This window comes from Cyrtonyx montezumae, unplaced genomic scaffold, assembly GCF_038088225.1.
Source record: "Cyrtonyx montezumae isolate F1298 unplaced genomic scaffold, pur_monq_1.0 scaffold_8, whole genome shotgun sequence".
Taxonomy (NCBI): domain Eukaryota; kingdom Metazoa; phylum Chordata; class Aves; order Galliformes; family Odontophoridae; genus Cyrtonyx; species Cyrtonyx montezumae.
In genome coordinates, this window is record NW_027072089.1 from 76,741,699 (window position 1) to 76,769,249 (window position 27,551).

Sequence of the window (27,551 nt, forward strand, 5' to 3'; positions counted from 1 at the left end):
TATTTTATATTTTCTTTGAATAGGAGGGTACATTCTTTTACGTATTTACATTAAAAACTTCTGAATAATTGTAATGTTGATGGTTTGTTTTGTATTAATGTCTTTTATTGCATCACTAAGACTGAAAAGAGAGCACATACATTCAAATATCATTAGAACCTCAGATGTCAGCCTCACGTAGAAGTTTCTTTAATAACCTGTGATTTAGGTGTTTTCCACTTCATTGCCCACCTGCCACTATTAGCTGTTTTGATGTCATCACTTGCTAACAGATTCATCTGCTGCAATAAGGCTTACTTGTAGTTCTTAATGTTGGCTAATAGTATTTCAGGTTCACGAAAGTGAAGAATTCCTCTTTTTAAATTTTTGAAAGTGGAATGGTAAAAGCATGTTTGTAAATGTTCTGATAACAGTAGAGAAATGCTAGCGAGATCATTGGATCATGGATGAGGTAGAAATGTAAGTTGAGAGACCTCCACGTACTACCCTGGTTTACTTTTTATTAGTGTAAAAGTCTAGTCTGTGTATGCTTTGTGCAGTAACCTTTAAAATAAATTGTAGAAAAATAATTAATTTTCTACTTATTTTTCCAGGGCTTTGAACTGCTGCTTTCAGCTTTAGGTGACCCTTCAGAACGTGTAGTTAGTGCAACGCACCAAGTATTTTTACCTGCTTATGCTGCCTGGACAACAGAGCTGGGAAACTTGCAGTTCCATCTTATACCTACACTGCTCAGTAAAATTGAAAAACTGCTCAGGGTATGTGTTTAGCTGTTTCTACATTGGAAAATTCTCTTTGTAGCTTTATTATGTGTAAGTTCTGTGAGGGAGAAATTTTCTGGAGATTTTTCTTGTAACTGTAACATTTGCTTTGATAGGGAATGAAAACAAACAAACAAAAACCAAACAAATCCGATTCTCCTCTAACAGTATATTGCTTCATAGGTGATTGATTATTTAATGTACATTTCAGAAAATGTTTTCTTGAGCCTGTGACCAGATGGTGTGTGTTATTCTGAATGCATTTATCCTATATTTAAATTGTGTCACGTAGTATCACTTTTAATAAAGTTCAGCCTTTATTGTACATAAGAAAAAGTGTAGTTGAATGGTTTAGTTAAATGATGTGCAGTTTTGTGTCTTTTTTGCTGCACACACTTATTTTGGTAGATGTCAGGAAAATTCTGCAGAGTAGGTGTCTCTTAACCAAGATGCTTATTTTCACAGAACAGATAACTCATTCAGTTTTTAGATGCATTGATCCTTGAGACCAGGGAATCCTGTTACCAAAATGTGCTTAAAATTATTCTTTCAGAGTTATCAGTATGTTCAATAATGTGAATCACTTAATGCCAAAGCTTATATTGATGGCTTCTTTTGAGAAGTGCCTTAAGAATGACAAGAGCATTTGGATTCTAACACGAAGTATGCTAGTGGTCAGGATAAATGGCTGTGAATTAGTGTTTCTGGGTAGTTCATCACAAACTGAAAATGTTTACTAAATGTCCTGTTCGTTTTAGGAAGGAGAACACGGTTTGGATGAACATAAGCTCCACATGTATCTATCTGCTTTGCAGTCACTGATTCCGTCATTGTTTGCATTGGTGCTACAGAATGCACCTTTCACAAGCAAGGCTAAACTTCAGGGAGAAGTACCACAAATAGAAGGTAAATTAATTTCTGTTAAGTGGAATTTTTTGGAAACACAAGTATAATTCAGTTAGAAGTCTCAAATCAGTATTAAATACAAAGGAAGAATTTCAGGAATAGTTCACGTTTACCTGAAACTCACACATACCTCAGGTTACTAGATAAAGGTAAGTTGCAGGATTTGTAAGTTTTACATTTTTTTTAAAAACACATCTATAAAATAATAAGTTCCTGTCCCCAGGCATTTTTTTCTAAGACGCCTTTTTATATTGTATTTTCAGGTATAGCAAGAGCAAAGGTCAGGGAACCTCTTGTCATGTTATGAATTTCCTTCACTGTGACTGAGTTGATGGAGAGAATTATTATTATCTTTTTTAAGCTAGGTTCCAACATAGGAAGATTTGTCATGACATTTTTTTCTTTTTTTCTTTTTTTTTCCTTTTTGGGGAAAAAGTCTTTCTACTTCCCTTCTTCCCCCCCTATCCGATTTCATTGCTATGAAAGGAATAAGTCTTAGAAATATTCTTGTCATAAATGTAACTAATTACAGACATCAGCTAATTCTTACAGAAAAAAAATACATAAATCATGAATATTTACCAAATGACTGCCAGTACTGGAAAAAAAAACTAGATTGTATTTTTAGGTTCTTTTTGGCTGAAATTTCTGTATTTATTTAGCAGTATTCTATACTGTCCGTTATAGGCAAAATATCTTCTGTGCCGAGTGGCTTACATAATCCTCTTGCAACAAAGCACTTTTTTGTCCTACTACACCATATAAATTGTGGAGGGGGAAAAAAAAAGTTTAACTTCTGATTTCCCCCGTAATTTTTTTTCATATTGGATTCTCTTAGCAAATCCTTAAATAACGCTTCCTTATTCCATTCTCTGCTACGCCTGAGCCACTTCAATAATGACAAAATAATTATCAATAAAACAAAATAAAATAATGTTTTCCTTTATTTAATCTCAATATTTTTCTCTCATTCACAAAAGAAACTTTTGAGAAAGCAAAACAGTCCTTAATTAGACTTCCTATAGAGTTTCGAACAACTGGTTTCTACAGATAGACAATAATAGCTCAAGAAGGCTGTCTTTAGAATTAGGGAATTACTACTATTTTTTTTTTTTTTGTAACAAGTGGAAAGAATACATCCTGGTGCAGGAGCTTCACCATCTGTTATGCATCTTGGCAAACAGAATGGTCTCTTAAGTGAAATTACACGCTTAAATCAGCACTCCCTGCCTCTTCAACGTTTCCTTTTATTGGAAATACTTTTTAAAGATTTTGTTGGTGATACCTGCTACATGCTGGTAGTATTTCTGTACATCAGGAGTCAAAGAATATTTAAGAAACTTACATTTGAAAGGCAATTTGGAAAGGAGCAAGTGGTGTTACATGCATGAATGTAAAAATGTTAGCCATGCCACAGTAAAGTTCTTTCAGCTGACCTGAGTCATTTGAAGATGAGCACTTTTTCCCTGAATTGCTAGTGTTTAAATAAGGAATTCAAGAATTTCAGCCTTCATTGGAGTCTGGCAGTTGCTTCCTCAACATAAGTGGAGGAAACAAATCTCCTACACTTTCCATGTTTGCTCTAATACAATAGCACTGTTGGATCTGCAAGCTTATCTTGAATTCCACAGTAGGAAAGATTATGTACTTGCAGCTAACATATTCACTGAATAATCTTAAGTATTCTTCACGTAAATTGAATACAATATAAGAAATGTTGTAGCAGACTTTTGATCCCAAGATATTTTTACTGTCTAGAATTTTTTGAGTTCTTGCTTTTTCTTTGTAAATTTTTCTATTGATGCAAATAATTGAAGAGATAGTGTATAGTTTAGCAGAATTTGGGAGACTTTGTCTTATACTCATTCAACAGTAATCTACAGCATGATCTCCGGGGTCATCCACTCTCTCTGCATTTTCTCTTTTTAAAAATGGGGGTTAGTAATCTCTTTGGAGTTGGATTTAACACATGGATTTTTAAAAGGCAATTAGATAATCTTAAACTGAATTTACCAAGGAGCTTCAGACTTTCTTAACTATCTTTATTGATGTGACTTCTGAGCCATTTTTTTTTCTTGTTTTGTTCCTGATTGCTTATTTTCTGCTTATACAGTCACTAGATTTCCCCGACCTGCATCACCTCTTCAGGATGTGGCTATCATCATCGGAAGTCGGGAGCAGTTGGCAGTATTATTGCAGCTTTACAACCATCAGCTAGAACATGAGGGGACCACAGGCTGGGAGACTTTGCTATGGGTAGTCAATCAACTGTGAGTTAATTTGTACCTTACAGTTCCTAAAAGTTGTCAAAACTAGTAATTCTTAATCAGTGGTTATGATTAGCAGTGTTGGAACTTCATGGTTTTAAGTATGATTGTGTTTAAGACTTATTCAGTTTTGCAGAGATGAAGATTGGGGTTTTTTATGGTTTTTCTTAAATATTCTGAATTGACTTTATTGATTTATTCAGAAGCTATGTCTAGCTAAAGGAATGTACAGTCAACTGCTCACTCCTGAAAATTTTTTCTCAATTCTCTGTTGAAAGGAAGATTCTTGTATTCTGATTATTTCATCAGATAAGCTGTTCCTCAGTAACGGATGTTTAAAAATGCATGTCAGACTTTCCTTGGATTTAAACCTCGCTTTCTTCAAGGTTTAGCAATTGTATGGAACATATAGATAATTTTTTTAGTGCTTTGTATGTATACTTATTAGCATATACAGTAAATCTGTACTAATATAACTGAAGAGAAACAAAAGATGAGGATAGTGGCCAGTATCCTTTTTTCTTCCCAATTTGCAGGTTACCACAGCTTATAGAAATAGTTGGCAAGATCAATGTAGCATCCACCGCATGTGTGCATGAGTTCTCCAGATTTTTCTGGAGACTTTGTAGGACATTTGGGAAAATCTTTACAAACACTAAGGTAAGGTAGTACCTTAAATGTTATGCCAACATAATACACTGATAATAAGTATATATTATATTTTATGGTGTGTTCGAGTACTCGTGTTTCACGTGATGTTTCTATTGATGTGCCATACTAATGCTCTCCATAAGTACTGTTAAACAGGATATTTTTAAACCTCAATTTGCATCCTTTTGTATTGTGTTGAGAAAAACTAGAGATTGTTCTAATTCTAGTGATTTCACAGTTATCTTCCTTCAAAAGAGCTTTCTGTCCATTTTTACTCCACTCTGTACTTCACTGGTAATTTTAAAACAAGTATTCTCTGCCAAAAATGTTTTCCACGGGTTATATGTAGATATTTTTTATCAAGGATGTATCCTAACTTTTTACTCAGCAAGATATTTTTTTAATATTAATTGAGGATATATTAAAGAGAAATGCTGACACAGTACAGTACTATCTAAAGATAAAATGAAACAAGGGTAGCATTCTGTGTGCTACATGCTACCTCCTACATGCTGATTCAAAAGGGACTAAAACCTCTCTCCAGTCTTTGAAAGCCCCATCTGTAATTTATCTTTACAATTCTTTCTTCAATAAAAATCACTACAACTGTATTTTCAAAGAGAGCACTCGTTGACAACAAAGGCAGGAAGTAAAATAAGTTTATTACTGATTGATTGATTTTACATATAGCATGATGGAATCATAAACCCCAACCAAGCAAAGTGACAAAAGGCTTCAACTCTTAGCATTCAGAGTGCTAAATGCTGTTACCTCAGCAGCTCACTAGAAATTCTTACTCTCTGTCATACTTTGAATTTTGGTAGAATAGCTGCACTTCTTAAAGGTATCTTCAAAATGTCTTCTGTCTTATTTTTTTGTAAATTAATAGATATTAGTAATAAGCATTCTCATGTGGTTTTCATAATCCTTTGTGTAGGTAAAACCACAGTTTCAGGAAATACTAAGACTGTCAGAGGAAAACATAGGTGAGTAGTATTTTATTCACATGAATAAAATCAATCCTAAAAGCAGCTGGGGAAAAATGTTATTCTCCTGTTTGAATAAGATTTTCAGGCTACAGTTCTCAAATTTGTCATTTTTCTGAAATGTAGAAAATTTAATCTTAATGAATGGAACACTCCTAAAGTTGCACATTGTAAATTACAAATGAACTCCTAAATCCAAACATTAATGGAGCATTATTTTAGTGTGTATGTATGTATGCCTGAGTGTATACGTTCTTTACATAAATGTAAATATATACACATATTTTACTTTATATATATATACATATGAAAAATAAGTTCTTTAATGTGTTTCATTAGATTCCACAGCAGGTAACGGAGTGCTAACAAAAGCTACAGTTCCCATCTATGCAACAGGAGTCCTTACGTGTTATATTCAGGTAGGTTTGTTTTTTCTGTTTATTTGATAGATTTTACATATTATTCTATCAAAATAAAAGAAAAAGAAAATCCACCACCTTAACGTTCTCTTTGTTAACTTCTAGTGCTCTCATGCATTGAAGATAAGTAGATTAAGTTGGCAGCCCTAAACTTATTTAAAAACTAAATTTCCTAGGTACTACATTTACTACTACATTTAGGTGATAGCCATCAGTGTTAAAAGATACTGAATTCAGTAAACCTTAGAATGACATCAGGCATTGCCAGCACTGCTAATTCTCAGATGATGACAGCTGTTCTGTGCCTTTATCCAAAATATTAATTATATTCAGTAAATGGGCTCTCAGCCATTTAGCTGTGGCCCTTACAAGTCAGAATTTTGCAGCTGAAATAAATAAGCAGATAAATTGCTATTTTGGGCACAGCTGGAGTCTTAAAATTTTAGTACTATTTAGGACTAAAATAAACACCCCATAAATAACACTACCTAATCCTCCAGTAGCCAGCAGTTACGAACTGGCGTATACATGACTTACAAGGGAAACTAAACCCTTCATCATCTCACAGATGGACTTGCATTCCTCACAGTGGACTGTAAGCAACTGCTCACTGTTGGGAGCCATGAAAATGGTTTTAAGTTTATTTAGTAAATGTCTTTGCAGAATTCTGTGCATTTAAGTATGAGCTTAGCTGATAAAATACAGAAATAGTCCTGTATTTCCTTTAAAATGTTCTTGTTCTAAAAGCATATTTTTGGAAATTCTAAGAAAATTAAGTGCTAAATCTAGTCTGCTCTCTCTCATAGTTTGCCTTTTTCATAGCTGTACGTCATCAAACCGTAACAGTTGTACTACTTTTAATATTGCATTTCTTTCAGGAAGAAGACCGCAAACTATTAGTTGGATTCTTGGAAGATGTCATGACCATGCTTTCACTATCCCATGCTCCTCTTGATAGCCTGAAAGCTTCCTTTGTGGAACTGGGGTAAAGAACCTTGGTCTTGAATAAATCTGAATATGTTGGAAGCTTTTATTAAAACATCCTGATATGGCATTAGTTTTATTCACTGTGCTGCCTCAGGGGAATAATGAGTAGGCTTATGTTTTTCCTGGACATTTTACAAACTTTAAACTAGTAATCTCCTGAATGAAAAATTCAGTGTTTATTAAAAATAATAATCATCTTTCATGTGTAAAAAAAAGGAAAACCAAGAAAAACACACATGGGAGAAAAACTAAATGCAGAAAAATCCTCACTAAGGATAAAAATAGAAATTGATGTAGTATTTCCCATATTCTTACTGTGCATTCTCATATACATTTTCATTCTGTTTGATACTGTAATATATTGAAATCTATATTCTGAAGAACTTTTAAAATCAACTTCAAAACGCAACCTGTTTTCTAGACAGCAGCATGTTCCGTGTCCTTTGGAATGGAGTAAACATTATGCTTCTTTCATAAAGGATAAAAATTGCATTGTTAGATTTGCTGAGACAGCTTTTTGTAGGCTAAAGATCCACAAAGGTTAGGAGGAATTTCCTTTTTTTCTTTTTATGATTGCCCAACTGTTTCCTTTTAGTGCAAACCCAGCTTATCATGAGTTGCTGTTAACTGTCTTATGGTATGGAGTTGTCCATACTTCAGCTCTTGTTCGATGCACAGCAGCAAGAATGTTTGAGGTAAGCGATATCCAGACTTTTTTCACTTACTTTTCTGAAACAGACATGTGCTTTTAAAAACTGATTCAGGTGAAATTGATGCGTTCTTAAAACTTATGCATGGCTTGAATAAATTGCGTACTGTGTGATGGAGCAGAAATTGTACAGTTGTTTCTCTATCTGTTCTGTGTTCACTAGCACATCTCATTATACAATTTGTCATTAGCCACTTGCAGGATGTTTCTGTAGTAATTGCATGTGTGTTTTTTGATCTACTGCTGACTTCGTTGCTGCATTCTGATTATTGCATGCTGAAAAACATTTTCGGATGAAAATGAATTTCTTGGCAAAGTTATGTTCAAACCAGAACAAAATATATCATCAAATGTGTTTGCATAGATCCGTAGGTAGACATAAGCAATCATCTCTCTGTGAGTTTTAACATTTGTTTTTTGTTATTTACAAGTTAGCAATTTTAAATACCTTCTTCAGTATACAAATAGTGCACTTGTAACTCCGGCAAGTTTCCACTGACACCAAAAATAAAAATGTATATATTGATAAAGTATAGGATTTTTTAATTTACCACAGTCTGGCAAGTTTATCTTTTTACTGGAACAGATTTATAGATCATATGAGAGGCTGCTAAATGTAACTAGTAATTTTTTTGTTTGTTTCCATACCATGACCGAGTTGTTCATCAAGTGCTAATAAGAGAAGGCTTACCAAAAGACTGCGGCCACACTAGCTGAACAAAGAGTATCTTTTTTTATTTCATATTTTTGAGAATTCTTTTTAAAAATCAAATTCCATTTTCTTTTATTTCCTTTACAGTTCTATTAAGCTTGACTCACTGGTTAGCTTTGCTGTTGACCTCTAGGTGAATTTGCCATGTTGTGTCCATTTCTGAAAACAAATCTCAAGTCTGCCTTGAGGAAAAAAGTATTTAACATTACCATTAGTTAAACCATTATTACCATTATCTCTACTGCAACTGTACAAGTCATTGCTGATAAAGCACTAAGCAGTGACTTTAAGACATACTGTGTAACTTCCCTTGAAAATGTCCACATTTCTTTTTCTTTTTTCCTCCTCCAAAACAGAGATGGCAATTTTGGTCACCCGTAGGACATTCTAGTTTGTTTAAAATCTAACAAGCACATGGCTTATATTTCATATTTGTAAAAATGTTTATTTTGTGTAACCATTAACCCTAAATGTAAAAAAACTTCAGTTAATACAAGCTGTTGTCTTGGTTGCGGTTTCTTTTATGTTCCAGCTGCAAATTGATTATTTTTGGGTAGTTTTGCATGCTACCTGCTTGTTTTCTAACATATTCCAGTTTTTACTAGTGCATAGGCAACTTCACTGAAGACGCTTTTCTCACTTGAAAACTGGCTTTTATTGTGTTGCCATTTTGTAGCTGCAGCATACGTATTTATATGTGGCATTCTGTGAATTTTGGAAGTTAACTGTAGAAAGAGATGGAAACAGTCCATTTTATTTTGGAGGAATCCTTCATGCAAGGAATTTTGATGTCTCAGAGGTCACTCACTGGCAAAGCACAGCAATTCTCTCGTGAGATAGACAGTAATGATTAGATAATAAGAAGAGTGTGTCACGAGTTGGACAGCTGTACATGTACTGCAAAGTTTTAAACCAGTACAGAGATCTGCAGCAGTTCAGAGACTGCTGTGATTTAGGCCTGCCAAGTCATGTTACCAAACCCTTACAGTCTGTTCTGGACTAGAACACAAGTGATTTATAGCCAGTGTATTTCTGCTCGCCCCCTGGGGACAGGAAGCTCTGTGCTATGGTTTTTAAGGTGTGGTATATATGAAGTAATGAATATGCATTCCTTGGTAAGAATCGAAAGAGGATAAAGCTTTGTGTTGTCTGTCTCACTGTAGCCTTAAATGCTGCAACGTGGCTTTGCCCATCCAGCTGTTTTCTTTGTGCCTGTGCATTAATGTTTTCTGTCAGTAGTTTCCTATTCGAATGCTGATGCAAACAGATTTGTCTGCTGCTGGTTTGAACAATGAAGCATGTAGTTGTTACAAGCATTGTTGGTCTGTTCGAGGTTAGGAACTCTTTTCTTCAAAATGACACTTAAATTATGATCTGTGTTCTATTTTCTTTAAGACAGAATGATGCTGTTTACCATGTTTTACCATGATTAGAAGTGCAACAGTGCACACAGTCGTGGAGTTGAGATCATTCTAAAATGTTTGCTAATTACTCACATCCCAAGAATTTTTATTCAGGCCTTCAGACTTTTCTCAAAACAAAAATTGATTAAGAAAACTCATGTCCCTATTTGTCCCTAATTAAAAACAGAAAGCATTGTCTAGTTTAGACAGTGGGAAAACTATGATAGAAAGATTGTCATGGCTGAACAGAGTGTTTTGACTTTAGCATCAATCTGAAGGTGAATACATCAACCTTACATTGATGTATCCAACCAGTCATCAAATTTAAGGTGAATGCATCAACAAATAATAAGTTGCTGCTACTGTAAATAATTATGAAATGCATTAATATTAAAATGTAGTACAGTAAATGGCATTGCTAGTACTTTGTGAGTCTAGAAAGTTGCAGCTTTATACTTCCGGGTATTTTGCAGCTGTAATGCTTACACAGCTTAACTATTCTCTCCCCTGTGCTTCCTTGTCCAGTTAATACCTGTAAGACCACAATATGTTCGCAGCATCTTTGAACATAACCACACACATGCACACTTAAATACTGCTTAGTAGAAATCACTGCTTTGTGTAGGAAGTCTTTACAGTCTTTCATGAAGTTAATGTTGTAAATTCAATCAGTAAAATGGAATGCTCAAACAAATAGCATACTGTAAAACCCTAATTAGAGAGTATAAACATTGTCTTGTTTCAGCACTGCATGATACAGTACCAGATGCTGCTTTTCCTATGCCATCGAATCTAATTGGTGTTCGTGATGGAATATGAGTTATTAGAATATAGTTAAATATTGAGAAGATATTTCATATTTCTCTCAGAAGTTGCTGACAAACCATTTATGCCTATCCTTGAAACAGAAAGTACATGCAGACTCTGTTACATGAGATATAAGTACCAAGGCTTTCCATTTTTTACTAATACAGATTTAAAAAATAAATAAAATAAATAAATAAAAAGCGACAACCCACAACTGTTTTTCTAAAGTGGAAAGTTAAGAATTTGCAATTTTCTAAAACTCAAGTTTCTAGTGTATGTAGAAAACATGTAAAGGGCATCTGTTTCACACATAGTTATACATACATGAACACATGAGTAGTGCAATTCTAAATGTAAGCAATTTCATACATTTTGGAGGTAATGACATGTATTTCAATGTGATCTCAGTTTTTAATATAATCGTTAACTCAGGTATTACCCGTTTTCTACCTGCATAGACCAGCAATTGTAACTTGAATTGTTACATGTATAGACTGCTTGGATGGCTGTTAAATCTGAAATAGTTGGTAATGACTTTGAATAGTGCTTAGTGACTGTTTATCACCTTGTGAAAAGTCTGAAAGGTGTCGCTCCGTGCTGGAAAAACACACATACTTGGCCTGATTAATGAAATCTTATTTGGCATGTGGCAGTCTTTGCATTCTTCACATACATACACCATTCCATTGAGGTAGAGCACCTTTTAGACTAGGCTGCCAAACTCCAATTGGCATCATTTTAGTATTTTAACAGGTCTGAAGTATACCACATAAATTACTTGCTAAACTTTCTAGAGTTGGAGTTATAAAATGGCTGAAAAGAGAGAAGACTACGTTGTGTCATTAAATTAGTCAGGTTTGTGCTGATTACCAGACCACTTCAGCTTTCTTCATGCCTTTGCATATAGGAAGCACTTGTGTAGCAGTATTTGCTTAGCTTCTAATTTTGGTTTGCTTTTTGTGTTTTTTCTTTCTCTCTCTTGGTTGTGCCGTTCTTCTTCCCATGATACTGTGCTCGCTCTTTCCGTGCATCACCTGTGATACCCCCCTGCTCCGACCATTCAGCTGTTGGTGAAGGGGGTACATGAAACTCTGGTAGCTCAGAGAGTTGTTCCTGCTCTCATTACTCTCTCCAGTGACCCTGAAATGTAAGTTTTCTGACTGTCTTATACACCTAGCATCCCTCTTAATACTTAGGAAGAAATAACCATCAGTTGTGTTTGTTATCCAAGATGAAAAATAAGGAAACTCCTTTTAAACAAAAGTAACTTTAACATGGTTGTCACTTGTCTGTAATAATGAAGTTTTATTGCAATACATAGAACTAAAGAGAATACAGTTGTTGAATAAATTTTAAACAGAAACCTAAATAAATGTTATTGAAAAAAACATTTTCATACTTTCAATTTTGAAATTTGCTTATATCATTTCTAGCAGAAAGCTGCAAATTAATTTACTGGGCAGTTCTAACAATTATATTATTTAAAATTAAATATGGAAATGTCAAAATATGAAATGATCTTGGGAGTACTTAATTTCTGATAGACAACCTTAACATTTCAATTCTGGGCATGTTTGAGCTATACTATTCTGATGTGATATTTCTTTCAAGCTAAGGAGGGATGCTTTGCTAATCTAACAGGTTGTTACCAATGAATGCTAGAGCATGACGTGTCTTAATCATTTTAATGTATCGTGTGGTGACTAAACCAAGATAAATCCCAAGAGTCTGCCTGCCCATCCTCAGCCACAGCTAATCCAGTTCTCCTTCCAGTTTACCAAACCATTTTTTATTGCATGTTGACTGGTTTACAGCTGACTCTTCGAGGCATGAGTGAAGCATTAGTTGACAAGCGGGTTGCACCGGCCCTTGTTACCTTGTCCAGTGATCCTGAATTGTGAGTTTCAGATTGAGACCTTGAGTTAATCCTGTCTGTCTTTTTCCTGGTCTGCTTTTTTTGTTTTGTTATTGTTAGAAACTAATGTAACTTAAAAGTACTAATCTTTGAGTTTTGCTCTATTTTTAACCAATTTTATTCTTTAATGCTCAATTAAAGACAATGTTTTTCTGTTGTAGTTCAGTGAGGATTGCAACAATTCCTGCTTTTGGGACCATCATGGAAACTGTTACACAAAGAGAGGTAGCAGTCCTATTGTCATCCTTTGCTTTGTAGAATAATAAGTGGGAGATTTTTTTGATGCATTCATTAACTTCATAATTAATTCTGGAGGGAAAAAAAAGAGAAAAAATGTAAATTATTTTGTTGTTGTTGTAGTATTGTTGTCTAAAATGCCTCCTGGTTTCGCAGAGGTCATTTTTGATTGATTGGTCTGTGCTGTTGGGTTTTTCGTCTTTTTCTCTTGTTTTGATTGTGTTTAAAAATCACATAAGCCCTCTTTCAACTAAGAAAAACATTTACTTATAAATATCAAGCCAAACATTAAAAAAAGAAACAACAACAACAAAAAGAGACGTGTAATGGGTAGAGGCCTGTGCTAGAGGATGGGAAAACGATGAATAAAATATTTTTTAAACATTCCCTTGGACATTCAGTTAGGAAATCCAAATCCATTATTTCTAAGTTAAAGAGGTAACTTAACTTTAATATGCGCATCAAAAAGTCACGATGATAATCATTTGCTTCCATGTGTGTATGTATGATATCATTTTCTGGTTGCATAGGATGTCAAGCTTGGCGTCCAATTAATTTAGAAGGGCACAGATCACTTGAAGTTCATGTCATGTCATGTCTACTGGTCCTCTGCAGCCATCTCAGATAGCTCATGATATCCAAAATGACATTAAAAGAAATTGAAGAGAAGTAACTGAAGTGATCCTTGAGGATAACGTAGATATGCAATATCTGTTTTTTCAATGATGACACTTTGCTATTAGATCAGAAAACTGAAAAAGACACTTGAAGTTCTGCTCTAAGTAGTAGAAATCCTGTGCTTTGTTTTACGTAATAGTTGTACAACCAGATTTCTGTGTAAAGTCCTCACAGCATTCTGCAGAGCTTGCATTCTTCCTGTAATCTTGATGCATTCGAAAAGAATGCGCTTGAGGAAATGTGAGTAATAAGTCAGTGATGACTCACAAGTACTTGGAAGGTGGATAAGTTACCATTTTATAGTTTGGATTGCATGCCTATAATCAGTTTGGAAAGAATATGGTTTTGTTACCACACAGAAATTACTGTATTCATTGCACTATTTATAATAAACTAGAGTACAGAAGTGACAGCTTCTTACAAAATGTATTAGAAAAGTTACTTTAATTTTGTTTCAGTTTTTCCTACCCTTTAGAAATCTGTCTAATTCCCTTGATTTTATGATGTTTATCTATCTGCCTTCTACAGAAGGAAAAAAAAAAGGATACTTTTGAGATGTATTTCAAAGCAACTAATGTGAATTCAGTTCTATTTAAACAAGAAAACTCCAAAGCTATTAATAATGAGGGAAGTTACAGTAGGTAAAAACTGTGATTATCAAAACCAAGCAAACTTCAGGAAGAGATGGGCTATATAGGAGCACATATCTAGTAGTTAAGGATAGTTTAGAATAAAACACTGTTAAGTCTTCAAAATAGGGAACAGCGACCAGAGGTTGGAACATCCTGTCAGAAAAGAGTGTAAGTTAATAGAAAATCCAGGGCTTATCATCTGACTTACATAAGCTTTATAGACATACTCTGAGCTTAATGATTTCTAACTTCTTCCCTCTTTGTTGTACTTATTTCTCTGTTAAAACTTAAGCTTCTGGAAAGGGTAAAAATGCAGCTAGCGTCTTTCCTGGAGGACCCTCAATATCAAGACCAACATTCTCTACATACAGAAATTATAAAAACATTTGGAAGAGTTGGACCTAATGCTGAGCCCAGATTTAGAGATGAATGTAAGTTGCGTTAGCAGGAGGATGTTTTCTTCTTCTTTCTGATGCAAAACTAATAGTTTCCTGGTTATATTAATTTTTGTTGTTACCAAAGCATCAATGAAAACTCTTTTGTATTCAGAGTTTGATGTGCCTGTATCCCTTTATTTATTTATTTATTTTACCTTACCAATTAAATTTCTCCTTACCTGACATTGTTATACATACAGAACACCAGCGTGCAGCAATTAATCTTCAGAGCTGAAGGGCACTGGTCACTTAGCTGCAAAATACATCTAAATTTGCCTTTTTTATTGTTGTACAATTATTTGACACCACAGCCTCTGGCATGATAAATAGGAAGTATTCCACGCATCTTGAATATGACCAGATTAACAAGATAGGGTTGTGGGTTGTGTTTTTGTTTTTGATTTTTTTTTCCATGGTCCTGTAATGTAAAGCAGATTCAAGAACAAAGTTCATTATTAGATTGTCTAAGAGGTGCTTGTAAACAAAACATGGAAACCTATTATGCCCACAGTTGTAGGCAGCTAGTTTAGCAGGCTAAAACCATTAGTAGAAACGTACTTCAGAATACTTCAGCGTTTAGGGGAATAATACCACAACATGTTTTCTGTAAATGGTTGCTACACTGAGCTACCTTTTTTATTTTTCGATATTCTTAGTACAATTTTATTTCAAGTTTACATTAGTCAGTCACATTTGCGTGAGAAGTCCTATCAAAAGCTGTTATTTGCAACTTTTATCCCACATTGATTTGTGATGCTTCAGATACGTGCAGTTATCACTTAGCAGCTTCTTAATGCTAAGCAATTGTATGGAAAGCAATTTGAAATACTTACTCTAGTATTTACTTTTACAGTTGTTATTCCACACTTGCACAAATTAGCCTTGGTCAACAACCAGCAGTCTGTGGATTCTAAGAGACTGGATATTGCTACCCACCTGTTTGAAGCCTACAGTGCTCTTTCCTGTTGTTGTATCCTTTTTTAAGGCAAAGTGTCGTTGATTGTGTTGTAGGGGGAGAAGATGATTATTTGAGAAATCACTAAGTTTGGCTTTGAATGTGTGATCTAAAATATGACCTGCTCAGTATAAAGATGAGATTTTGACAGAAGACAGAACAAAAAATATCCCTTGATCTTAGTAACTGAAACTGTACCTCTATGTGTATATGTATGTGTGTATATATATGAAAAAATTGATCATGTATGAAGTTAAATGTGTTTCAGACATCTTTTCCTTATTGTTTGTTGGAAGTATCAATTCTGTTTTCTTGGGTATTGCTGCTGTAGCTTGTCTCTGAGTTCAGTAGAACAGAACTGTACAGTATCAGAAGAGTGAAAAAAATACACAATTTCAAAAGGCCATCTTTATAATACCTTAACAGCTTGTTTTTTAGTTATTTCAGAGGATTTGATGGTCAATCACTTTTTACCAGGACTTAAGTGTTTACGAATTGACATGGAACATCTCTCACCAGAGCATGAGGTGAGCAGCAATGTTTACTGAGTATGAGATGGAAGTGGCAGTAAGAGCTGAAATGTCATGGTATTTAAAACTAGAAGTTAAGAAGAGCTACTCATAAATAGTAGCACAGTATATAGCGTTAAGGGGTTTGGGACAAGGAATAAGTTCCATGATGCAAAATCTTTTAAAATGCATTTTTAGGCTGAGTAACTCTGCAGAGAAATATTGAAAGGTCAGAAATGCAAGTAGGATCACAGATGTTTACAGACTGAAGAAAAATAAAATGTTTTTATGATCTTGTTTTTTCATTAAAACAAGAATATACTAAAATCTGTAGCCACGATATGTCCAAGGAAATAGAAATGAAAATTAATGGAGTGCAGGAGAATAATGCTAAGCAAGCTTAGCAAAGAAAAGGGATGAGGAACACATAGTCCTGAAATAAGTGACATGAACTTCATGTTTAGACTACTGAGAAGTTCTGGGCTTCTTAGTACAAGAGAGGGGTATGCTAGAGTCTAGAAAAGGACCGTAACAATGATGACCTGGAGCATTTCCTCTATGAGGAGAGGCTGAGAGCGTTGGAACTGTTCAGCCTGGAGAGGAGAAGGCTACGGGCATCTCATCAGTGTGCATAAATAGCTGGAGAGAGCCTGAAAAGAGGACGAGACAGGAGGCAATGAACACAAACTGGAATGGAGTAGGTGCCTCTGAATGCGAGGAAACACTTCTCACTGTGAGGGTGACCAAGCGCTGGTCCCAAAGAGGTTGTGGAGTCTCCATAGAGGTATTCAAAAGCTATCTGGACATAGTCTGGGTGGCCCTGCTTGAGCAGAGGGTTTGGACTAGATGGCCTCCAATAAGTAGACAGGAAAACATAGCAACTGTGAAGATTTTCCATAGTAAATGGACTTCCCAGACAGTACTGAAGGAGGTAGCTAGAGAAGCTAACTTGAGAAACTTGAACATTTTAATCATATGCTTGTCTTTTCTTGAAGTACTTAAAGAGGATGAACAATAATAGGGATTGACATATAGAAGTAAAGCTGAAAAATAAGTAATTTGGTTGCATGCCAGGGGAAGCTTGACAGTCTGAATGCTTCAAGTGATGGAGGGAGAAGTTCAATCAAAGTCTGTAAAGAAAGGTATTTCCATATGGATGTCTTTTATTTTGAAGGCTAACAGTGTTCTACAGTGATTAGTTTTTGTTTGCAAGGTGACTTAATTCAGACTGTACTGTATTTCTCCAAGAATACTAAATTCTCATACTTGGTCACAAAATCCCTTCTTCCAGTTGCATTTTTAGTCTACTGATCTGTAGTCTCATTCTTTTGTTTCCTTTATGTTGTTATATTATTTTTACACTGTTTATGGTATGTGGAACTGAGGATAAACTAATGTGAAGGACTTTCAGAACTCAGAAGGAAAGAATGTGATTTTAGAGGGCATTCAGTCGCACTAAGAGCAATCTGAGCATCCATCAAATGCATCTTAGTATTCTGTATTCAGAGAGAATTGGGAGACGTGTATAATGTGAAGTGTAAGAGTATACCTGAAAGCTGCAGTGGATAAAAGCTGGATTTAGTTTAATTTTCTTTGTTCTGTCCTATTGACTAATGAAATAAGTTTAAAATATTAATACTTCATCTTGTATAGTAATTAATGAAAATTCTAAGATTTGGAGGCATATTCTAAATCAGAACAAAGGAGTCTATGTGATTCAGTTTGAGACTTGTAGTCAGAGAAGGAACTGAAAGCTTACATAGGCTTAAAAAATAAATAAGAGAAGATTGGGAGTGGTTTTTATCACTTTCTTCCTCACTGTGACTGATTATCTTGAGGCATTATTCCAAGCATTTTATTTTCTTATCCCAAGGAAAGCATAACATTTAAAATATTTACTCCAGCTGCAGTGAGTTAGAAACCTCACTACAACTTTACTGCAGAAATGGAAATCTAGGCTTTAATCTGCTCCTTGCTGTGGCATGATGTGTTTGTAGGAACCACGACAAAGACCCAGTTAGTTCTAGTGTCTGTCTTTCAAGCAGGGAAGTTGAGTCTAAAATATTCTGTGGAAAACTTTAACACTGGAATTGCTGAAGTAAAATTTTAAAAAATCTTGATTCATATAAACCCTGTAAGGCATCAGTGAAATGAAATTTCAAGTTTGCTTTAGCTCTCCCTTTCCATTAAGATGTTGCCTCTACACACTATCATTTTTTCCTTCTCTTTCCTTTCATTGCTTTTATGCACAGCACTGGTAATTACAAGAATTTTAAAATGTGCTTGGAAATACACAGAACGTGGATATATGTGAAAGCCAATTGCTAATGAATAAAACTATTGCTTTAAAAAAGGGAAGATATGGAGATGTATAACAGAAGTATGTTCAGCTTGACTCTATTTAAAAATAAATAAATGGGGGATGGGGAGGAGTTTTGAACTCTTGTAGCGGGTTCAAAAACCTTTTCTTCCTTAAAGTACTTTGAATGGTTTTGTTGTTTCTAGCCGCAAGGCATTATCAAATAGTTGCCATGTAAATGCACTTCACAAACAGGGGGGAATCTTCCAAAACTGTTCTGCTGGTGTCAGAATGAGCTGGGGAGCAGATTTGGTACCAAGTGTTGGTGTAAAAGAAAAAACATCCTATCTATGTCTTCCTTATGCACTTTAGGTTATTTTAAGCTCCATGATAAAAGAGTGTGAACAGAAAGTGGAAAATAAGACCGTCCAAGAACCGCAGGGGTAAGACTTCCACTTCTCTTTTTTCTGTGGCTCCAGCATAATGTTCTGTAAAGTGTCTTCCATAACGGTGTCCAGTGCTTGTGACCAGAAATCCCGCACAAAAGCTCATCTTAGGAACTTCTATTCAGTCTGTGGTTGCTTCTGCTTCCAGTATGAAGCACAGAGCAACACACTTCTATTTGTATCCTAGTAATGAAGTTCTCATTTTCCCATGTTACCTTATTTTTAGGTTTTTGATCTGTAGAAAACAGCGATTGACTCTCTGTCTTGAATCTGAGAAAGCACGAGGTGCTTAGCCTAAGCTTAGAGCAGTGCACACTGCAGCCATCTTTCACGGGGATTGCCTGCAGGTGAAAGGGACTGTTTTTGCTTTTTTCCTTTTCGCCTTCAGTTCAGAGGAGCTCTTTGACATCTGTACCTGTGTACTCACCCTCAGATTCTTCAGCAACTGTGTATTTCCTTTTCATTTTTAAAGAATGGTGAATGCTTCCCTCTCTTTCATCAGTGTCCTCAAATTACTACCTAGCAATAACAATTCCTGGCAAGATATAAACTTAATAGTGTCCAGCACTAAACCTGTCCTACTTTTTGCCAGTAAGCAGTAGATTTATTTAGGTCTTTGCTATACTCTGTACCTTACATAGGTAGGTGCCCAAAAGGTAGTTGTGATCAGACAGAATCAGCAGTCAGGCCCTTTGCGGATATAACAGTCGCTGTAGGTGCTCACTAACCAAGTTGTGCTAGGATCTCTCCACCTAAGCAGTGCCTTTGGCTAACAAATGAAGTCATTAGAACTGGTTGTGTATATTTTATACAGGCATCTATTACTTTGCAAATATTTCCCTCACCTGGGTTTTATGGACTTGTTCTTATATGCAGTTAGACTCACTGATATTCTTTCTTCATTTTAATTATTTTATTTGTAAAACAAAAAGCCACCAGATTTTAACAAGGTAAAGAAAAATACTAGAATCTTAACCTGTATTAACTGAACGGGAAAACCAAAGGTTACCAAACAACATGCTGTGACTGAGCTCTTCTGAATTCTCAAATGGTGCTCTTCATTTGACCAGGTTTTTTTTTCTTCATTTTTATATGTTTATAACAAAAAAAACCCGGGGACAAGGGGGATTGTTATTGAGTCTAATTTGTGCTGTCATATCCCTCAAGTTGTTTTAAATTTAGTTCAGAAAATTATTCTCTACGTGGATGCAGTTTGAATGGTAAACTTTTGTTTCGTGTAGGTTTTAGACTACCTGGCTTTAGCTTATATTAATGTGGTTTGTTAATGTGAGAGGTTTCTACTACTTAGAATTCCCCCTATGAAAATATTCTGAAACCAAAGTTAGTACTATTAAGCCATTACAGATAAACACAAACATGATACAACTTCCAGTTTATTTTCTTTTAGAATGCAGTTGCTGAAGACTGTAAGATTTGGAAAAGATTAGTCTTTCTGTTGCTTCATTCTGTCCTGGCCTTTCTTTCCTCTTTCTTCTTCAGAGTGAGGCTATGGTTGCAGACTTCTACTGCACAAAATTAACATAATATTTTAGTACTGAAGAAATGACCTTTTCCTATACATGAATCTCCTTTTTATCACTAAGCCCCTACTGATACCAGTTCCTAGTTTTAGTATTAAATATCTGTTTGATGAAGATTTAAATGCAACTAGGACATAACTTACAGTTTTTTTAAAATCCTTGATGCAAAAGTAAGATAATGCTCGTTACCATATCTTTGCCCTTGCTGCAAGAAAAGCTATGTCAAATAATATGGGATAACAAAAAATTAAATTGTGTCTTTTTGAAAGCTGGATCTTTTCTATAGCAATGTGCTTGTTAAACATTTTCTTCTGCAGTTAACAAGATACTTAAAGCTCAGGTAAAAACTTATTGCAAACTGATTTTTATAAGATGTCCAGCATAAATGTTTGTTTTGACTCAGAGCTTCCCCTACAAGAGGCAGAACTCTATGCAGCATATAATCCATCTCAACACCAGTAAAAAAATAAATAATGTTTTGACATTTGCATTTCTAATTTCTAAAATTATGTAAATGCAAGGACTTTCCTATAGGAGTACTCATTTTAGGCAAGGTATGTCAGTGCCTCTTTGGGTTCTCTGCTTATTTTTAAAGACATGAGATTCAGATGATTTGATTTCGTATTGATTTTGTTACTACATTGGAGTATGCAGTTTTTTTAGTAACGGAAGTATTGTTTTGCACATACTGACTTTTAAGTAATCCAAGTGCTGTACCTCATCTAAATATTCAGTTGATAACTGTAGCATAATGTTGGGGAACATGAACCAGAATTCTAGTTCTTAAATGTTATCAGTGTGAAGACAATAGTGGTTATCACCCCAGGCTGTGTTTCAGAAGTCATTTGTGCAGTACCTGGTTTTCCTTAGGCTTATTCAAGTGCATTACACAACCCAGTTTGCTTAAAACTGCAGCTTTGACACCAGTTCTGGGACTTTCTTTTTGAAGAGATCTATTTTATTTTCTTGCTTGGAATGTACTATTGTTCCCAGATGATTTTTCCCTTGCTACACATAGCTGAAAGATCTAGTTAAATATGTGTGTGTGTGCATGTATATATGAGATAGCATGCATAAAAATATTGTACACCTTTTCACTGGGGCTGTTCTTGGGGCCATGATCATTCTCTTAATGGTATGCATTTGTGCTTACTGTTGATGGTTTTTCAGTTCTTCTCAGTGAAATGACCTTTTATGCTCCTGAAACCATAAACATGCCAAGACGATTCAGTTGCTTATTAAATAAGAGCACAACGTCCTTTTTGCTTGTAATCTTATGTAACTAACTGTTGACTTTTCCTAGCTCAATGTCAATTGCTGCGAGCCTTGTGAGTGAGGATACAAAGACCAAGTTTTTGAACAAAATGGGCCAGCTGACTACATCAGGTGCAATGTTGGCTAATGTGTTCCAGAGGAAGAAGTAAGGTGGGAAAAGGAGCTCCCAACTAACACTAAGATGGACCTCACAGAGACTGCTTCCCGTACTTGAAGTACTTGCCTTTTAATTTCTTCTGTCTTATGTTCTTGTAGTATAATTTTATTCTAACCTCCAAAGATATTTGCACTGCTTTTGAATATCGCTGCGTATCTGTTAATTTTGGGTTAACTGTGGTTGATATAAAACTGAAATCATAGTCTGTACCAAGTCCCTGTTCTGTGTTCTTGTCTTTCCAGCATTTTTTTATATAGTGGAAGGGTTTTGTTTTTGTTTTTGTTTTTTTTATTATTATTATTTTCCGACAGGATATCAGCAAATATCTGTATTATACATGGAGCTATTATGATGGTACTTAAAATAATGTAAATTTGAAGTCAATGTCATGAAGTAATAAAAGTGAAGATTACTTATGTATTTAAATTATGAAAGAGTAATGCAGATTTTTTTATTATGTTTCTAAAATGAAGAGGAGGAGCCACCAGCATTTGTCTGCGCTTCTATAGGGTTGTTTTTGTAAGTATTGTGCATCTTGAATCCAGAGGAATTGCAGTATCTAATGTGTAAGACTGCTTGCACTGCATCAGTCTGCAGGGAATGCTCATGTTCCAGATGCTTTATGCTGACATTGTAAATGCTGTACAAAATCCTTCAGATAAAGTTCTCACATCTGTTGTGGTTTTTTGAGGGATGTTTTGTTTTGCTGGAGTTTTTTGTTTTATTTTGAAGCACTTTAACAACCAGTGTATACATCCAGAGACACATACGCTTAAGTAAAGGAAAAATGTGATAAGTTAATATTAACAAATGTATAAGCCACTACAGGGGTCCCGGTGCAGTTCTGCTGGCAGAGTAACCTTATGCAGGAGAAAGAATGCTTTCATCTTGCACTCACTGTGCAGTTCTGTGTACTGTGAAAGCTAAAATTAAAAGATTGAGTTGTTTAGTTTAAATCTCAGTTCACATTTCATTTCAGGGTATTTGAAACTGCACTGAGTCTGACACACGCCGTTTCTTTCAAGCATTAGCTAGACTGAAAAATTAAAAGGAGTATTTTGTAATCAAGTGTTTTTGTTAGCCAGGAAGCATTAAGAATCAAATCCATTCGTTTTTTATGCAACACTTATTCTTTTCCTTTATGTCAGTGTAAACTTCTGAGGGTAAACTCAAGTGCATGCATAAACCGGTAAGACGTGGTACAATACAAAAGAATCAGGCGTTCTCTGATGCAGTGCCCTTCAGTTGGACGTATGAACATCTTAAGGATAGCGAAGCAAAAGGAGTGATGGGAGAAATTACTGTCTCCCAAGACAGAATATAGATGGCAGCACTTCCCATACTGCCCTCAGAAGTAAGATCACCTGAGGCTTCTGCCTGCTTCGTATTTGTGCCTGCTGGCTCTGCATAGATGGTTGCCTGCCATGTCTGTGTTGTGACAGGGCCTGCTGCACACTTGTCAGTCCCTTTACACTGCACTGAAACATTTTTCTCGAGATTACAGACAGTTCCATGCCTTCTTGTTGCTTGTTACCATGAAAGTATGCTTTTAGCAGACTGACTGTCAAATGGGCACATTCCTGAGGAATGGGAAGTGGTGATGTTTCCTCTCTATTGTTCCGTTGTCAATAAAAAGTTTTGTATACCTGCCTTGTCTTGTTACTTACAGTCTTCTCCAAAAAGAGAGTCACATCAAAACAGACATTATATATACATGTGTGTGTGTATATATATGCGTCCGTACACAGAACGTCTTTAGCCTTGATTTTTTTGTCATTACGTGTGCTAGTAGTTGCAGTGCTTGAGGTTGTAGCGCTGTAATCCTGAGACCAAAAGGACTTGTTATGGCACAGCTCTTGATGGGAGGGCCGCTGCACTCAGCCTGTCTGTGAGCATGGTTCCTAGCCCCCACTGAGCTTCTGCCAGTGTTTGGAAACCTGCTGGTCTGAGCAAGCCAAAAAGCTGTGACAGCCATTTAACTGTGGTGATAATGGGATGAGAGTCTCTTTATTTCATGAAGGCAAACGTAGTATCTTTGTCCAGCGCCTTGCAAAGTTTAGCTCTTGTTAGTCAGTGTTTTACACTCGCCGATTCAAGGTGGAATTGGACTGAGAAACCCCAGGAAGACCAGCTCTACTGTAATAATCCAAGCTGAAAACCAACACTCTGCACTCAACAAACTTTCTGTGAGTGGTCTTCAGGAGTTTCAGCTCCTTAATTTCATGTCTCTTTTTAGTATATGTTGGTTGCAGGGGGTTTAGTTTTTGTCTTTTGACTTTGTCTTTGAAGAGCTGCACATTCTTTAGTCATCCCCTTCCCGCTCCCCATCAAGAAGAGGACAAAAATCCTCCTATTGCTGAGCAAAGAAGTACAATTTGGTTAGGAGAACTGAAAACAGTATGGAAGAGTTCAAGGCTGGAGAAAATGAGGAACATGGCATTAAGTCATTAAGACTGCAAATTAAAATGTTAAGGTTTCACGGGTAATTTTTCTTTCAATATCTCTTGTGAAGAACAGGGGGGAATTCTGTAGTATTGCGGTAATTTATTGCTACGTGCAGGTAAGATTTAAAATGGTGCAGAAAAATGAGTGTGCGGTATTTCTGTACTCCCTGTTGTGATGGTGTTAGTAGAAATGTTCTGTAAGTCTTCCATTCAGCAAGTAATTTTCTGTGAAGAATGTACCAATCACACTGTGAACAACAAAAGAAAGCCTAACCGAGCAGAAAAGTCATTAGTATGCTGATAGAACAGGCTGACTGGCATGGCATTCATCTTGGACATGTTAAGTTGGATTGCACGCTAATGCTGAGCACAGTACAGTGCCAGGCAACAGCACTTGAAGGAAACTGGTTTGCTGGTTTAGTGAGCATATCTGGCTAACGCTTCCAGCACTTAGAAATCATGAGACAACAGGAGTTACGAGATTGGTTTGGGCAGCAAGATGAGTCAACAAAGGTATGGAGTAGTGCTGCTGTTGAGTATGTAAGCTAAGGAGATCCTGGATGTTAGCAGTGCATGAGAACGCAGCATGTGTTAGCTCATCTCGACAGGTAATTGTGAATGAGTAGGCATTTTCCAAGAATACTGTTTCTGAAGTGCCATGTGCCTTTAGGTTTGATGCTCTCCAGTGCTACAGGTAAGCTGTGAGAAAACACAGTTCTGCTTACGGAGATTGCAAAAGACACACTGGCATCACTGGCAAACAGCGTGATTCCTTGGAGGCATCCACGCTCTATATGGAACTTGTGTCATACTTCCAGTATAGGTTTTGTTTTGCTGAAGATGTCTTTTTCTTTTTGCTAGAAAATTTCATCGTAATAGTTTTACAGCAGAAATCGGTGACTTGAAAATGTGACTGTGGTGAACCTGCCTGCTTCCTTTCTCAGCACTTACATTAGATGCAGTCCTCAGTGTCTCCTTGGTCCTTTTTGCCTTTTTGGGCTGGTCCATACCCTCACCTGTGAAAGCCCTTGGAACAGCAGGGTCCCCAGGAGGACAACCTCCAGCATTACCATTCGAGAAGCAGGTGCCTTTTATTCTGATGTCTGAATACTTTGCACACAAACAAGACTGCCTGCTGTGCATTTCAGTATGGCCATTCCAAAAATGATTTTGTGACCTTGAGGAACTTTCCTATCTCCCAATAGCTGAGAAATTTCCTTGGCTCCAGGTGCAGATGAGGTGCAGGCATCATGACCTAAGATCCTGTGTGTTGTTCTGCTGGGCCGGTCACACCTTCCCTTTACACATGCTGTGTGGGGACTGGGGTGGGGACAGAGTTTCAGCTTGATCATTTGCTGAGGAACCAGTGTGCTCATCGATCCAAGTATGCGTCACCTAAGTATTCAGGTGAAACTTCCAAGTTCACCATAGCTTCAGAGTACTGACAGATGGCTCTGTGGAACTGATAGCTGGTGTTTCAGAGCAGTGTCACAGTGCCCATCTTCACAGCAAGGTGGGCTGGCGGGGGCTCCAAGCTGCACGGAGGTTGAGGGGTGTCCTGAGTGGTGCAAGGAATGTTCCCCATTCCTCTTGCCCTAAGGATGGCTGTGTGACTGGAGTCTTGGAGGATCATCAGCTTGGTCTCTCACAAGCACAAAAATTCGAAGTTAAAAATTCACCACAATGTCTGTATTTCCTTGCAGAACTACATGAGCATCGTTATGGCCACAGAGGCTGGTGATAACATATCAGCTCAATTCGTGCCTGCGTGTACTTTGAATATTCAGCACATTCACAGTGGCGAGCTGGGAGCTTTTATTCTTTTGAATGTAGCACAGGTCTCTGACAGGCATTCGGCACTGCTACATTTTTGTGGGTCTGCCAGGAGTGTGTTTGATGTGACCCACGTTGCTCTGTCATGACATTTTGAAGCATGCACGGTGTGCAGATTGGGCATCCATCTGCTGTCCAAACATGCACCTCGCAAGAAGAAGACAGTTTCAAGTTGACGGCGTTATTTGTGTGTGGGTTTCTGGCAGGTAAATAACACAGCTTTTTAATGGATTCATTTTAACAGCCAGAAATCTCAACTGAAATTAGAGTCCTCTGTGCTAAGCATGTGCAGACATGTCTATTCTTTTTTTCTTTCCCTCTCTTCACAAGCCCACACCCTGCACCATAAGGCAGGGCCTCTCCCTGCAGTGGGTGGAGGAGCGGCCAACACACCCTTTCTCCCTGGTTCCCTGCATGAGTTGCTGCTGCTCCGGCAGCTCTGCGGGTGCTCTGGACTTCTCACCTGTCCCAACTGAAAGGCAGGTGCTCTTCTGCAATTTCCACTTCTCACGCTAGGATGGAGGTAAGAAGAGATCCATCCTGACCACGGCACTGCTAACTTATCAACTGCTCTCATGCTTTCTTCTACTGAGGGCTTCACTAAGGAAGGGTTTCTGACACTGATCAGAGCCTTTCAATTCTGTTGCACCTGTAAGCCTGCCCATGGTTTTCCATTTCTTCTCAAGGTAGAGCATCAAAAAGGATGGCCCAGGTGAGGCTTGCACCCCACGGAAACAGGAGGCACTCAGGCACCATCTGAAGTTCAAAACTTTCAGATTTCAAGCATTTCCATTTTATTCAGAATTGGTATTTTGCAAAGACATCTGAAAAGAAAAAATAAAAATCAACTATAATTAACAAAAATTATATTTTCTATGAAACAAAAGCTGACACTTAGGGTGTAAATTTTAAATTTTTATTTGTGCTACATAGAACGATATATGCAATAAGTGTAAAAGCACTGATGGCACTTTCTCCGATCCATTCCATAGTTTGTATTTCCAAGCATTCAATTCACATTTCAGCTTCTAACGATCTACTGCAGTACATGATTGGGACTTATAAAGCACCCAGTAGTGGCTTCTGTGGGTTCTGGCTCAGAAACGTTACATTTAACTCAGAGAAAAAATGTCTGAACTTTCAAAAAGAGACTGTTTTCACATAGTGTGTGTGTGTGTGGGGGGGGGTGTGGAAGGAAGAAATTCCAGCCTGAACAGCACATACTTCAGGCAGGGTTAGGGATCAGAGTGCAGAAATGCTGCAGCTGCTGTGCAGCATAGAGCTGCCTTGAGCACCTCCCTGGGCCCAGGATAACACGTCCAACTGCTTACAGCAGCCAGCTTGATCCTGTAAACCCTGTGGTTAGAGAGCAGCTGGTAGATAAACACTGCTCATAGCCTTGGTATTGTGCTAAATGTGAAAAGGGGAAGAGCCTTAATAAAACTGTTCTGTTTAAAGAGAAACATTTCCTTGTGTATCTCAAATACGAATGCTTCAAAACGCACTGGGGACTGCAAGCTGCCCGCGGTGCCGGAGGGGGCTTAGGCAGAAAGGCCCATCCGTGGAAGCAGAAACATGCTCAGAT

The 27,551-nt window shown here is 36.7% G+C and overlaps 1 protein-coding gene across 7 annotated transcripts in view; it reads left to right on the forward strand.

Moving 5' to 3' along the window:
* The window catches only part of RELCH (RAB11 binding and LisH domain, coiled-coil and HEAT repeat containing), a 67,799-nt gene extending 45,676 nt beyond the window's left edge, over nucleotides 1-22,123 (forward strand). For 2 of the 7 annotated variants that reach the window (XM_065752374.1, XM_065752381.1), the window contains 15 exons: nucleotides 594-758; nucleotides 1,520-1,667; nucleotides 3,781-3,937; nucleotides 4,471-4,594; nucleotides 5,523-5,571; nucleotides 5,911-5,990; nucleotides 6,869-6,975; nucleotides 7,573-7,672; nucleotides 11,673-11,755; nucleotides 12,685-12,748; nucleotides 14,363-14,501; nucleotides 15,361-15,477; nucleotides 15,901-15,989; nucleotides 18,643-18,713; nucleotides 21,561-22,123. In XM_065752374.1, coding sequence (XP_065608446.1) covers nucleotides 594-758; nucleotides 1,520-1,667; nucleotides 3,781-3,937; nucleotides 4,471-4,594; nucleotides 5,523-5,571; nucleotides 5,911-5,990; nucleotides 6,869-6,975; nucleotides 7,573-7,672; nucleotides 11,673-11,755; nucleotides 12,685-12,748; nucleotides 14,363-14,501; nucleotides 15,361-15,477; nucleotides 15,901-15,989; nucleotides 18,643-18,713; nucleotides 21,561-21,681 — 1,614 coding nt within the window. In that variant the 3' untranslated portion in view covers nucleotides 21,682-22,123. Of the gene's footprint in view, nucleotides 1-593; nucleotides 759-1,519; nucleotides 1,668-3,780; nucleotides 3,938-4,470; nucleotides 4,595-5,522; nucleotides 5,572-5,910; nucleotides 5,991-6,868; nucleotides 6,976-7,572; nucleotides 7,673-11,672; nucleotides 11,756-12,422; nucleotides 12,506-12,684; nucleotides 13,020-14,362; nucleotides 14,502-15,360; nucleotides 15,478-15,900; nucleotides 15,990-18,642; nucleotides 18,714-21,560 lie in introns of those variants that run through there. The other 5 variants (XM_065752375.1, XM_065752378.1, XM_065752376.1 and 2 more) reach the window with 5 other exon arrangements.
* Nucleotides 22,124-27,551: the final 5,428 nt, after the last annotated feature.